General features: G+C 42.9%; 1 protein-coding gene across 1 annotated transcript in view; it reads right to left on the bottom strand.

Moving 5' to 3' along the window:
- FAXC (failed axon connections homolog) overlaps positions 1–14,949 on the bottom strand; it is an 81,507-nt gene that overhangs the window by 17,009 nt on the left and 49,549 nt on the right. Inside the window, exon 5 of the mRNA XM_008065822.2 lies at positions 2,543–2,659. Coding sequence (XP_008064013.1) covers positions 2,543–2,659 — 117 coding nt within the window. The remainder of the gene's footprint in view (positions 1–2,542; positions 2,660–14,949) is intronic.

Below are 14,949 nucleotides of genomic sequence, written 5' to 3' on the forward strand. Positions count from 1 at the left end.
CAAAAAAAAAAAAAAAAAAAAAAGAGGACTCTAAGTGCTATTTCATTGGTGATCTTGTCTATACCCCCAGACTGCTCAGTTGGGCATAAACACTTCCACTCGTGTTAATCCTCCTCCCAAAACCTAAATATTGAACTTTGATCCCCACATCCCCAGTCCCCAGGCATTTGTTTAGCTACTGCTTCAAACTGAAGATGACTTTCAGCCAGGCATGGTAGCTCATGCTTGTAATTCCAGCACTTTGGGAGGCTGAGGCAAGAGGATTGCCTGAGTCCAGGGGTTTGAGACCAGCCTGGGCAACATGGCAAGACCTTGTCTTTGCAATAAATAAATAAATAAAAACTAGCCAGGAGTGGTGGTGAACACCTGTAGTTCCAGCTACTTGGGAGGCTGAGGTAGAAGGATCGCTTGAGTCCAGCAGGATAAACAGAGTAAAGAGTGAGACTTTAACTCAAAAAAAAAAAAAGATGACTTTAAACAGTTCCCACCCACCTGTGCAGGAGAAGAACCTCCCAGGAGCCTTGGCTGCCATGTTTGGTTGTTCCTCAACTTGCATGGGGTTGCATCCCTATAAACCCATTGTAAGCTAAAGATTTCCAAAGTTAGCCATGCACAGTGACTCACACCTATTATCTCAGCTATTCAGGAGGCTGAGACAGGAGGATCACTTGAAGCCAGGAGTTCAAAACCAGCCTGGGCAGCATAGTGAGACCTCATCACAAAAAAGTTTTAAAAAATGAGTTGGGCATGGTGGCACATACCTGTAGTCCCAGCTCAGGAGGCTGAGGCAGGAGGATCTCTTGAACCCAGAAGTTCACGCCTACAGCAAGCTATGATCGTGCCTCTGCTTTCCAGTCTAGGCGACAGAGCAGGACTCCATTTCAAAAATGTGTGTGTGTGTGCGTGTGTGTGTGTGCGTGTGTGTATGTGTGCGTGTGTGTGTGTATGTGTGGAGTTGAAAATGTGCTTAATATCCATAATCTACCAAACATCATAGCTTAGCCTCACCTACCTTAAATGTATTCTGAACATTCACATTAGCCTACAGTTGGGCAAAATCAGCTGGCAACACGGCACACTGCAGATTATGGTTTATTTGCCCTCACGATCACGTGGCTGACTGAGAGTCGTGGCTCACTGCCGCTGCCCAGCACCAGGTCATAATATCTTACTACATATCACTAACCTGGGAAAAGATCAAAATTTGAAGTATGGTTTCTACTGATTGAGTGACTTTCACACCATCTTAAAGTTGAAAAGTCGTAAGCTGTAACATCATAAGTTGGGGCCATCTCTATATCTCACTACCCCCCCACACACACCCCAAGAGCTGGTCCCTTATGTTTCACCACAATGTGAACTATCTTTCCTTACTCCAGTGCCACCATGATTTTTACTCCTGGCAACGAAATCCACTCAATATGCTTATTCCCTAGCTCTGGTCCCATTTTCCCCTACTTCTAATCTTTTCCCTCATGTCTCCTGTCAGTCTGACAAGTCTTACAACCAAGATCACACAGAAAGATACCAAGATTGTGTTTCCTTGGTCAAAATGAACATGTAATAATATTAATCATAACGTTTTAGCTAATGTGAGACTTCAAAGTGTTTGTTGATACTTTCTTTTATTTTCCTACAGTCTTAAACTTCTTATCTCTACTACTCTCGGTGTGTGACCCACAGCCACCCCACCTGAATAGGAAAAGGGAGAGGTCTGAATGTGAATGGCAGAATCATATGTACTTATACCTCCGTGTGAAATATCCTAGACAAGCTCAGACTCAAAATGAGCATCTGAAACGAGCAGTGAGTTCATCAGCCCTAGCCCACCATGGTTGCTACACCACTAGATATGCCAGAAAGCAGGAAGCCACCACTGTACAAAGAAAATTAAGGAAGACCAACAAAGCAAGGACTCTGGGTAGAATTCAAGCCATGCTTCAGTGACAGTGCAAGTTCCATCATGTAAGAAAATGGAAGAGCTCTGGCATAAAACAAGGCAGGAGCCGGGCTCGGTGGCTCAGCCTGTAATCCCAGCACTTTGGGAAGCTGAGGTGAGTGGATTGCCTGAGCCTGCGGGTTCGAGACCCGCCTGGGCAACTTGGTGAGACCTCATCTCTACAATAAAATCAAAAATTAGCTCGGCGTGGTAGCACGCACCTGTAGTTCCAGCTACTTGGAAGGCTGAGGCGGAGGATTGCCGGAGCCCAGCAGGTCGAGGCTGCGGTGGCCGGAAGCAGCCACTGCACTCCAGTGTGGGTGACAGAGTGAGACTCCAACTCAAAAAAAAAAACAAGGCAGGATCTGTGTCAGCATTACTAAGATGCTGGACGAGATGGCAGGTGGGAAGCCCAGGCTCTTGACTCCACTCCTATGTGTCCTGTGCGCAGAGAGCTGACCCTGGCCATCGGACACCATAGCCTGGTATCTCCATAGAGCACAGTCAAGCTTTAAACATCAGCCTAGAATTCCCCACTGTATTACCCCCCTACATACCCATTCCCAGCAATCTTCAAAACCTCAGGAAGTATGTAGGGTTTACCTTTGATCAGTCGCTCCGGTCTTGTCCCTGGTAAGGTCCACATCGCCTGTGCCAAGTGTCCAAAGACAGTGGCATCAAGAGTGGAAAGCTTGGGCCCCATGATGTACTTCTTATCACCTGCAGTAGACAGAGCAGAGAAGTCACTGGACTAGTCCACAGTGCCCTCACAGGATCACAGTAGCATTCAGCATACTCTAGTGATACACGCTTTAACTGGGCACCAAAACGCTTTGCAGAGTCAAAATGCATGCATGCCCTTTTTCTTCAAAAAACAAAAGTTAGAACAAAAGTAAAACAAATTAAGCAATTCTGTGCTATACCCACCCCTAGGGTAGCAATGCAGGAAACAGCAAAACAAGCAGATAAGGAAAGGTGTTCATGGAACAAGAGGACAAATGCTTCCCAATAGGCCTCTGGAAGAACCACCTCATACCAAACTCTAGTCATTTGAAGCCTGGGATGCTTGAGAACACTTGGTAGTGTGCTTAAAATATCTCAAAAGTAACCACACAAAGCACAGTCAACCTCAGCACTTACATTATTCATTTCAACACATTTCCCCAGGAGAAACAAAAAGCCTAAGCTCCTTAAGGAGCCTGGAAGCAAGGTTGGTCATGACCTCCAGTCCCACACGTCCTGGTTCTCACTGCTGAGGACCAGCTTCCATGAGAAACACTAAGAGAAGTTACAAGGTCACAGGCTCAGCCCTGGCTTCAGACATCTGTGCAAGGACGTTTCATACCACTGCTCCCACCTCTTTACCACTTCTGACTTAGTTCAGTCCTTGTCACTGATTATCACATCCAATCTCTTGAAATTGCCCCAGGCTGTTTCCCAGGCTACTGTCAAATGCTGTAGCATATGGAGGAAGCACAGGTGGAAATGGATCCACTTGGTTCATGTCTGGCACTACTGTTATTCACTGTGGAATCCTGGTGAGCACTTAACCTCTCAAAACCTCAGTTTTCCCATCTGGAAAGAGGGGCTGACACTAACAGTGTCTATTTCTTAGGGTTATTGTGAAGATGAAATGACACAATGCACATTAGTTCTCGATATCAGTCTCCCCTTCCTCTGTTCCAGTCCACAATCTACCTGAACTTCAATTTCTTGAGACATTCTTCTTATCAGGGCGCTCCCTTTCAAACACCTTCAGTGGTTTATAAAGTGAGTTATGGAATCACGTCCAAACTCAACTTGAAACTCAAGGTCTATGACATGCTGCCTCCAGCCCACTTTCCAGCTGTATCCCTCATTCCACCCTTACCCTAGCAAACCTGTGGGCTGCCCTCATTCCCCAGCACGCTGGGTGCATCCCACTGCTACCGTTGCACACGCTGTGCCCCTTTCTCTGCCCCACAACCTGTATGTGCTCACTGCTTCTATCTGATCACTTCATGCATCCTTCAAGGCCCAGCTCCAGTCTCCTTTCAGAACTTTCTGGCGGCAACAGCATCTTTCAGTTCATTCATCCCATGTTCCCATCTCACTCTTGCACATATGACCTTATAGGATTTGAAGACATTTAATGCCTGTTAACAGCAACTTCCTGAACTATAAAATGGAAAGACTAGCTGAGGTGATTGAAGCGAGGCACCCAGCAAATACACCCTGCCTCTGTTCTCTCAGGCCTCTTGAGTGGCGTTTTTTCCATAATGCTCAACACAAAGTCTGTTTTTTATTTGTGCATTTTGTCTTTCCAGCTAAATGGCTAACTCTTTGAAAGTAATGGTCGTTTCTTTGATTTTTCTTTTGTTTTGCTTTTTTTTCCTGTTTTTTTGTTTTTGTAGAGACGAGGTCTCGCTGAGTTGCCTAGTCTGGTCTTGAACTCCTGGGCTCATGCAATCCTCCCACCTTGGCCTCCCAAAGTGCTGTAATTACAGGTATGAACCACTCACCTGGCAATCTTATTTTTATTTAACAAAGTCTTACATCGTGTTTACTATGTGCCTGGACTGCCTGGCCCAGTTCCATAGACTACACTCTAGGAATATCCACTCATTTCAGCCATTCTTGAGTGACATGCTGAAGAAATTAAATATCTGATGACAATGCACAAGAAAAGTGGGAGGGGAAAATGGCTGGAGATGAGAACACAAATTAACAAATGAATGTAACACAGACAAAACTGGATGTGATCCAACAAATCATTTCTACCATATTCCATAAGGACTAAAAAATACCCTATGCTAGTACAAAATGTGAAACCTAACCAAATTGTCCTTTCTGGTGAGGACAGCAGAGTCATCCATGTTAGAGCCTTAGCTACTTCCCACTGTCAATCAGTTTCTCCATCATTTGAGCCTTACCCCAAGATCTTAGCCTACTACCCAAATACTGGGAAAAGATAAAGGGGCCATGCAACCTGGACAAAAATAATCAAGAAAATCTAGCTATCATTTCTCAAGAGTGTCAGTTACTTCTTCTTAGTGGATCCTGCTGGTTCCATGCCTCTGCCATGTCCCTGCTAGCATTAAATGAATGCAGACAGAGGACCCTACCCACAGCCCTCATGCCGTCCTGCTAGGGCAGGAGGGGTGCATCAGTCAGGTGGCCAAACAGTCTTCCCTACGGGATTGTACCAGAGATTGACTCAGTGAAGGCCCCAACACAGGACAGCCTGCAAGGAGGAAGCCACAAGAGGGCTTTAGGGCTGTTATAAGAAGGGCTACCCAAGCTTCAGAGAAAAAAAAAAACAGTTAAAAAAAAAAAAAAAGCAACAATGCCTTTCTTATCAAAAAATATATAAAAAGGAAGAAATAAAACATTGTTCCCCTCAAACTGCTAAAAAGGAGGCCCTTAGGGGAAATGCCTGAGTAAAGTCTATAATTGTGAAGTCTATGGTAGAATCCAAAGACTTCGGGGTAAAATGAAAATATAAATATATGGATAAAAAATTGGGAAACCCTAAAAATAGAGCACACAGGATCTTGATAAAAAGAAAAAAGTCGGCAGGTTTTTTACCAGCTCTGACATGTCTCCCTTTCTTTTCTCTCTTCTTTCACTAATAAATTTTGTTCAAAAAAAGAAAAGAAAAAAGTCATTTAAAACAGAATCATTTAAACCCATACATCAACTAGCACATATACCATTTAGCAAAAATTCGCCATTTGGTCTCAGAACATTATCATTAGATGGACACTGAGTTAGTAACAGAATCCGACTGAGAATGCCAGCACAGGGTCTCCTGAACGGTTCATGCTCTCTGTTTCCACAATACACCACATGGGTCTTCATCGCAGAGATAAAAACCACATGGAACAGCAAGAAGGTTAAACCGGAAAAATTTACAAAAGGGTGCTTTGGTCAGGAATACAGAATACAGAAGGGGGGAAATCACAGATATCTGAGGGGTTTTGTATACACTCACACAGCACAGTTATAAAATTTAAAGAATATAAAAATATACTGTCATCAAAAAGTCCTCAGAGTACCTGATGGCAGAAAGCATCTTTAAATTTTTATTTTGAAGTTTTTAGAGACAATAACACTCTATCACCCAGGCTGGAGTGCAGTGACATAATCATAGCTTACTGCAGTGTGCAATTCCTGGGCTCCAATGATCCTCCAGCCTCAACCTCTCAAAGTGTTAGAATTACAGGCATGGGCTACCACACCTGGCCCTGAAATAATGTCAGAAAAGGTGCAAAAATAGCACAGTTCAACCTTCAACCAGTCTCTGACAATATCAACATTTTACATAACCACAGTAAACTTACCAAAACTAATAAATTAATCATTAGCTTAATATTATTAACTACACTATAAACTATTCCAATTGTATTATTTTTCAACTAAGGTCCTTTTTAGTTCCAGGATTCCAATTGTATTTTATGGTTATGTCTCCTTAGTCTGTGAAAGTTCTCTTAACTGTTAAAGTTCCTTGTTCTTTCCTTGGCTTCCATAACCTTAACACTTTTAAAGAATACTTTTCAGGTATTTTGTAAAATGCCCATCAATTCAGCTTGTCAAAGGTTTTCTTATGATTAGATTACACCATGCATTTTTGGCAGGAGTACCACAGAAGTAAAAATGTATACTTCCCTGGTGGTTAATTTCATGCTTCCCTTGACTGGGCTACGGGGTGCCCTGATATTTGTTCAAACAATAGTCTAGCTGTTTCTGTGAGGATGTTTCTGGATGAGATTAGCATTTAAATTGGTAGATTGGGTAAAACAGATTGCTCTCTTTAATGTGGGTGGGCCCATTCAACCAGTTAAAGACCTGAATATAACAAAAGGGATGACCTTCTCTCTCTCCTGAGCAAGAAAGAATTCCTTCTGCCTGACTGCCTTCAAACTGAGACAGTGGCTTTTCTTGCCTTCAGACTCCAACAGAAACACTGGCTCTTCCTCAGTCTCAAACCTGCCAGCCTTCAGACCAGAACTACACTGTCAGTTCTGGTTCTTAAGCTTTTGGCATTAGACTAGAACTACATCATTGGCTCTTCCGGACCTGCAGCTTGTCAACTCATCCTGCAGGTCTTGGAACTTGTCTGCATCCAAAACTGTGTGAGTCAATTCCTTATAATAAATATATTTATATTTTTATGATATCTGCTTCTCTGGAGAATCCTGACTAATACACCTTCTCAGGGAACATAATGTCCACATGTCTAATCCCTGTGATGTTAACCTTGACCATGTGGTAATGGTGGTGTCTGCCAGGATTTTTCACTATAAAGTTATGATTTTTCTCTCTGCAATTAATAACCCTGGGAGAGACACTTTGAGACTATACAAATGTCCTGTTTCCCCTCAAACTTTGGTCCACTAATTTTAGCATCCACTGGTGGATGCTACCTGAAAAAATTATTACTGGTGTATGCTTAATTGTGATTTTCGGTTTCTCTCATTCCTTCTACATGTATTGATTAGAATTCTACTGTCTCTTCTTTCCCATTTACTAATGTATTCTATTATTTATTTATGTAAGTATGCACTTATGGATATCTATTTTCTTCTATAAGCTATAATCCAATACTCTTATTATTTATTTTGTTGCTCAAGTTGTTCCATCCCTGGCCTTTGGGAGCTTAGCAGAAAACACTTTTAAAAGGGAAACAATTAAATTTGACTCTGCTTAGACACAAAGAGGCCAAGCTAAAGGCTTTAGTCAGTCTGCAGCATGTCCAGGGTTCACCAAGTAGCCCCCAGATCACACGACCAGAGTGTTTTAGCAAAAACAAAACCCTAAGGACACTTGTGAAGGGCACTGAAGGAGAAGGCTTGGGTGATGAGGCACCTTGAGCTTCTCTGTTGGCAGGTGAACTACCCCAGCAGCTTCTATGTGGATAGACAGAAGCAGCTAAGGGGGTATTGGGCACCTGCATCTCTCCCTGCCAGGCCCTGAGTTGGGAATATAGATCATGAGCCATCACGGTGAGGTGCTACTGAGGGGCTGAGGAATGACAGTTGGTCCTGGGTATTTCTAGAATGTGCTATGACCTCTCCTGGATGGTTTAGGCAATTCCTGTCTGTGACGAAGGCCATATTGTAAATGCAGGAACCACTGGGGAACCCTAGGATGATCAGAAACTGAGTGGAATAACTTATTAGAATCATGACTAATAAAAATGTTAAGGGGGCCTAATGGATATCTGCTCTCTGTAACCCAGACCTGAGATCACTGTGACTGAACTTTATCATAGGTCATTGATTATAAAACTTTAGTGACCTCCATTAACCCAAGGCTGCTCATCCTGACCTCTGGCCCTTCCCACGTTGTCTCCCGTCTCCATCATGGACACGACAGAGGGCTGACCAAGAGATCATAGGACACAGCAAGACAAGCGTGTGGAAGAAGACTGAGTATGTAGGCTAGGTCTCTCACCACCCTAGTATGAAGTGAGGCTAGGAGGAGAGTGGGAAAGGGTGAATTCACACAGCTGTCCAAGGAGAAGAGAATCAACATTGAGTCTGAAAAGAATGGCCAGAATAAAAGCCAGAAAACTCAGGTTAAACTGGAGAATAAGCAAGCTACAGAGTTGAAACATGCAAAACTCAAGGAGTAGAGGAACCAAGGGAACAGGAGGGGATAAGCAGAGAGCAATACGGGTCTGAAAGTCCCAGTAGGAGGTTGGAACATCTACAGTGCAACTGAGAAAGTGCTCACAATCTGAGGCTGTATGCCTGCTGCCTGGCCCTATGCTTCCTCCTAGGAGGGAGCACCCCAGAGCTGACAGTGTGTCAAGCAAAGGTCTACTTCTGATGAATGTGCTACTTCAGTCAAGTATGCGGGCTCTCATCCCATTCTCCCTGCCCCAGACAGTCTCCATTTATCTAAGCCTGACCTTTCCCTGAACACTCAGATCACATCCTTCCTCTCCACTCTATGAAGGCTTCCCACTCTGTCCCAGTCTACTGGAATCTCTCATTGCCCAGCCTTCTGGTAATTCTCGGAGGCACATACTGCTTACCGCAGGGCTACTCAAAGAATAAATAGTCCAGCAGCACCTAAGAGTCCATTAGAAAAACATATTCTCAGCTCCCACCAACCACATCAGAATACTTGGGAATGGGACAAGAGAATCTTTGTTCAACATGCTTTCAGGCCAGTGTTTCTCAAATTTTTGAGTTATAAAAAAATCACCTGCAGAGTCTGCATTTCTTGGACCAGACTCTGACTGGTACCATTCCAGGTGATTTTTGTGCATGCTAAAGTTTGAGAAGTACTAGGCTAGAGTATAACATTGGTCTTAAACTTGAGAATTCATCATCACCACCTGGAAGGCTTTTAAAAATGCTGATTGAATTACTCAGGCATGGTGGCACGCACCTGTAGTTCCTGCTACTTGGAAGGCTGAGGTAGAAGGATCACCTGAGCCCAGCAGGTGGAGGTTGCAGTGGCTGGGAGTGTGCCACTGCCCTACAGTCTGGATGACAGAGTGAGACTCCAACTCAAAAAAAATAATGATTGATGTCCCCCCAGGAGTTTCTGATCCAGTAGATATGGAGTGGGACCCAAATCTGCATTTCTAACAAAATCCCAGGTAATGCTTATACTTCTGCTCCAGGGACCACACTTTGAGAATCACTGGTCTAGACCACTCTTCAGATAATTCACACAGTCATCTTGTCATCTTATTTATGTGTATGTTCTATCTCCTCCTAGTTTTTAAACACCTGAAGGCAAGTAAACCTCTATTATACTTTTCTGTCCACCTGGTACCTACAACAATAGAAACCAGCAATTAAGGTTATGAGTCTTAAATATGTTTGATGTCTTAGGATGGAGAGCAATCATAGAGATTAAAAGGTATAATCATGTGAAAGCATTCTGCAACCTAGAAAGTGTTATTCTAACATAAGAAATGATTTTATACTCTCTGCCAAAAATCAAAACAAGAAACTGCCTTTGGATAGGAACAGTCCAAATTCTATCCCCATGTAAAAATCCTTTCTTCCACTTTTCTATCAGATATTCCCCCAATTCAACTCTGCTGGAGACTTCTTCTCCAAAATTTCTTGGACAGGGCAGACTATTCTGTGATTAGATGGTTCCTCATACTGAGACAAAATATGTCTCCTTAGGACTTCCACATTGACCCCAGGTCTTTCCTCTAGAATCACACAAAAAAAGCTATGACCATATTTATTCTACCACAGCACCCATTTTTAGTCTCCACTAACATACTTCTAAGTAAAAATTAATCACTTGTTTTCACTTATGGGGGGGCAAAAATAAAATCTGGAATTGTCTTTTGGAGGGCAGGCCCCTTGTAGTCCACTTGGAATTTGTTCTTCTGGATCAAATGGTCAACCAAAGTTTTTCTCTGGAAGTTTTGAGAAGGTTGTATCATGATTTGCTGAAGAAATGTCCCTAGTTGTGGCAAACAGGTAATTGGTGCTCCCACCATGACAACACACCTGCCCACACCATGCTGAGTGTTCAGCAGTTTTGCTTTGTTTTGTTTTTTTTACCAAAAACAGCATGACGCCATGCCCCACCCTCCCTATTCACCTAATCTCACCCCAAATGACATTTTTTGTTTCCCTAGATTAATGAAAAAGTCCTCAGAGGGAAACATTTTGCCAAAGTGGAAGAGGGAAAACAAAAAACAGTAGGAGCACTAAAGACATCAAAATGGACGCGTTCAAAAGCTGTTTTGAGCAGTGGGAAAAGCATCTCTATCGGTATATTGCATCAAATGGAGAGTACTCTAAAGGTGACTGAAGTTTAAACATGTAAAAATAAGTACACAGTTTTTTATAAATAAATTCCAGGTTGTTTTGGGTCCCCCTTGTATACCACTATGGAATAATGGGCAGAAAATGTATTTCAGAGCATTGGAAATAGCTATGAAAAATGAACCTCTGAATCACATCTCCCTCCTCCCTTACTAATTCTTTTCCCGGTTTCCACTGGTCACTTTTAGCTCCACTTCCACAATTTGGCTAAATTTCCAAATGCTACAAAACAACCAAACAATAAACAAAAACTGGCTGTGCTAGAAAACATAATTTCAAGAGAGAAATTAAAGAGAACAGTCAGTCACCTCCCACTGTGGGAGCTTTTCTGTCCTCTCAATAAAACCTGCTTTCTCATACACACAAAAAAAAGTCAAAAAATGTTCAAAGACTCATTTTTTGATGAATCTAAGAAATAAGGGCTTATTGTGTTTTACCTACATAGAGTTCCCCATACTTGAGCAGTGATGTGATTATGAGCAGAAAATTAGTGAAGTCAATGTGGACACCCTTCGCATTTCTAGTATTTTCTTCTCTTACTATTAATGACCTGGGAACTGAAAGAAAATTGAGAAACAAAGATTTCGAGCGCTTTTCCCAAGGAAATCCCAGTAGGTCTCAGTAATCCTACCAGTCAACCATCAAAGAACACACACTCTTTTTCTGCACGTGAATCTCTTAGAAGGCAAAGCTATAGGAAAAATAAAATCTACTTCCAATTCCCTTACACTCCTGATCAGAAACAGAGGTCTGATCAGGAGTGTAAGGGAATTACATTTGGACAGATGCTTCCCTTAAAAAGCCCTGTCCACAATCCCAGCATACATTAAGATCACACAGCATAGATTGTTCTTTCAACCATGAGGAGAGAGGGGTTGCTGTCTTATATTAACAATGATTCATGGTCCTTATGGGTAAACCTCAGAATTAAAATCATCCACCTTGACAACTTTCTGACATCTACTAGTTGCTCAAAAGATAAAGGCGGGCAGGGGAAATACCAGAAGAAGTTCCTTAACTTAATCTCTTCTCAGATTTCATTCTAGAAAGCATCCAGATACTCTTGTAATTTTCTGTAAGATTTTCTGAAAGAATACACAAGAAAGAGTTCTTTCGCTTTTGGCTTGTATGAATTATCGCAACACTTCCCTGACCACCATTACCAATCACTGCTTCCTCCTCTCAATCTCCTCTTTGCTGATGTCTCGGCTCTTAAAATTTCCTATAGATGAGACCAGGCGCACATATACTAATCCTCATGATAAGGAATGGGCTGTGTTTGCCTTTCTGTACTTCAGTCCTCCTATTAATGTGTCTGAGTACCTTCTGAACTCCATATACTCAAAGCCTCCAAGGCCGTATTCTATAATGTGAAGAAACTTGAAAGATTTGCACCAGTGTGGAACAACTTCACACCTGGAAAATCTAAATTAGGAAAGCATTCCTCAGGAGGGAGGCAAACACCCACTAGGCTCCCTTACTATAATTTACCATCACTAAAGAGCAGCTTCTGGAAGCCTTGAGGAACTGCAGCAACATCTCCAACAAAGACGTCAGTGTCACCAAATCACAGATGATTGGCTTTCTTGCTTATTTCTCTTCTTGAAGTTGCTACAATACTGACTACACATTTGGCTGAAATGGTGATTTCTGAGGGCTGTAAAAGTTATACGAGCCAGGCATAGTGACTCACGCTTGGAATTCCAGCACTTTGGGAGGTGAAGGCAAGAGGATTGCCTGAACTCAGGAATTTGAGACTAGCCTGGGCAACTTGGCAAGACCATGTCTCTAAAACAAATTTTAAAAATTACCCAGGTGTGGTGGTACCTGCCTGTAGTTCAAACTACTTGGAAGGCTAAGGCAGAAGGATCACCAGAGCCCTGCAGGTCAAGGCTATGGTGAGCTGTAATCATGCCACTGGACTCTGGGCAACACAGTGAGACTCTGACTCAAAAAATAAATAAATATTATATGAGTCTCTCTCCTCAGTTTCACTTTCCCAAACACATCTTCTGAGGGAAAAGAACACAGAGCACTCAACTCAAATTGCATTCCAGGACAGGCCTTCCCTTCATCTCATTTCTGCCTTGTCTGCACTGCATTGAGTACTCAAAGGAACCTGCTGTTCGGTCTCTTTATCCAATAAACACTCTCTGGTAGCCCCCAGATTCCAATAAATGAAATGACACAGACAGAACACAGTGTAATGTTGAACTTGAAGTTCGAATCCTTTTTCTTATGGAAAGTATCTAAGAAAGTTGAATAAGTAATTAGATTCTAGTGGGTGGTTTCGTGCTTGTCCATTAGGCCAGAGAAGCTCACCCCTGCAAACAGACTCCATATTGCTGAAGGAACTTTCTTCATTTTTGTTTGTTTGCTTTGTTTTTTCTTCATGGACTCTTTTTTTTAAATTTTATTTTAAAGATGTGGGGTACAATTCAGGGTTAAGTATACAAATGTTCATTATGCAGATACCCTTGTTGATGAGGTGTGCCCCTCCCTCCCCTAGCACTTTCCCTCAACTGCCATTCTTACTCCCCCTTCCCTGGCAGTTTCCCACTACTGCTAATTCCTTTTTTATAGTATTACGATGATAATTGTTCAAGGTCTGCTTATGAATGAGAACATACAGTACTCTGTTCTTTGTTTCTGCAGTAGATCACTGAGTATGATCGACTCTAAATTCATCCAAGTTGCTGCAAAGTCCATATGTTTGTCCTTCTTTATGGCTGCATAATATGCCATTGTGTATATATAAAATATATACCACATTTTTTTATCCAGTCCAGCTTCGATGGGTAGCATGGTTGGTTCCATGTTTTTGCTATTGAGAACAGAGCTGCAGCCAGGCTCGGTGGCTCAGCCTGTAATCCCGCACCTTTGGAAGGCTGAGGTGAGTGGATTGCCTGAGCCCGCGGGTTTGAGACTCGCCTGGGCAACTTGGTGAGACCTCATCTCTACAATAAATTAAAAAGTTAGCCGGGTGTGGTTGGTAGTGCGCGCCTGTAGTTCCAGCTACTTGGAAGGCTGAGGCAGAAGGATCGCCGGAGCCCCGCAGGTCGAGGCTGCAGTGGCCAGGAGCAGCCACTGCACTCCAGTCTGGGTGACAGAGTGAGGCTCCAACTCAAAAAAAAAAAAAGAGAATAGAGCTGCAACAAACATGCGTGTGCAGGTATCTTTTTTGTAGAATGATTTGCATTCCTCTGGGTATATTCCCAGTAGGGGTTTAGCCGGGTCATATGGAAGGTCAATTTCTAGTTCTTTCAGAAATTGCCACACTGTCTCCCAAAGAGGTTGCACTAGTTTGCATTCCCACCAGCAGTGTAGAAGCATTCCTTTTTCTCTGCATCGACAGCATCTGTTGTTTGTTTTGCTAATGATGGCCATTTTTACTGGAGTTAGGTGGTATCTCAATGTGGTTTTGATTTGCATTTCTCTAATGATTAGTGAGTCTTCATTTTTTAATCTGCATTTTACCTTAGCTGGAATCCAGTATTCCCAGCCACCTTCAAGCATCTACACAATTACTAAAGCCTGGTGAAGATCTTTAATGACCAGGATTGTTTAGAACCTGCCCAGAGTGGCGAACCTTATTCAAATTAACTCTGTAGGCACAGATCCCTTGGGAGGAAATCAAATTGCTATTGGCCTCGTCTTTCATCTTGGGAATCCTATGCCTTCTCCAATGATATACCCATCAGTATGCTGGACAGCATATCAAAATTCTGTGCGATGCTTCTTTACAAGTGCAGAAGCAAGTCTCTATCTTCTACTCTGTGGGAGACCACACCACTCCTTTGCTGGATGTTTTGTCCATATGTCCTGACCACTAAAGAACTGAGAATGGGCCAGGCACAGTGGCCCACACCTATAATCCTAGCATCTTGGGAGGCCAAGGCAGGGGAATCACTTGAGGTCAGAAGTTCAACACCAGCCTGGCCAACATACAGAGGCCTCCTCTTGACAAAAAATCAAAAAGTTAACCGGACATGGTGGTGTGTGCCTGTCGTGTCAGCTACTTGGGAGGCTGAAGTGGGAGGATTGCTCGAGCCCAGGAATTCGAAGCTTTGGTGAGCCATGATTGTGCTACCGCACTCCAGCCTGGGTGACAGAGACCCTGACTTAAAAACAACAATAACACCACAAAAGGGAATTAAGAATGCCCATGGAACTCTACATTCAGTGTACATTTCTTTCCCAAAGATCACTGCCCCCCCC

The sequence above is a fragment of the Carlito syrichta genome, unplaced genomic scaffold, assembly GCF_000164805.1.
Source record: "Carlito syrichta isolate Samal-C Ts95f unplaced genomic scaffold, Tarsius_syrichta-2.0.1 Scaffold104742, whole genome shotgun sequence".
In the NCBI taxonomy this organism is placed as follows: domain Eukaryota; kingdom Metazoa; phylum Chordata; class Mammalia; order Primates; family Tarsiidae; genus Carlito; species Carlito syrichta.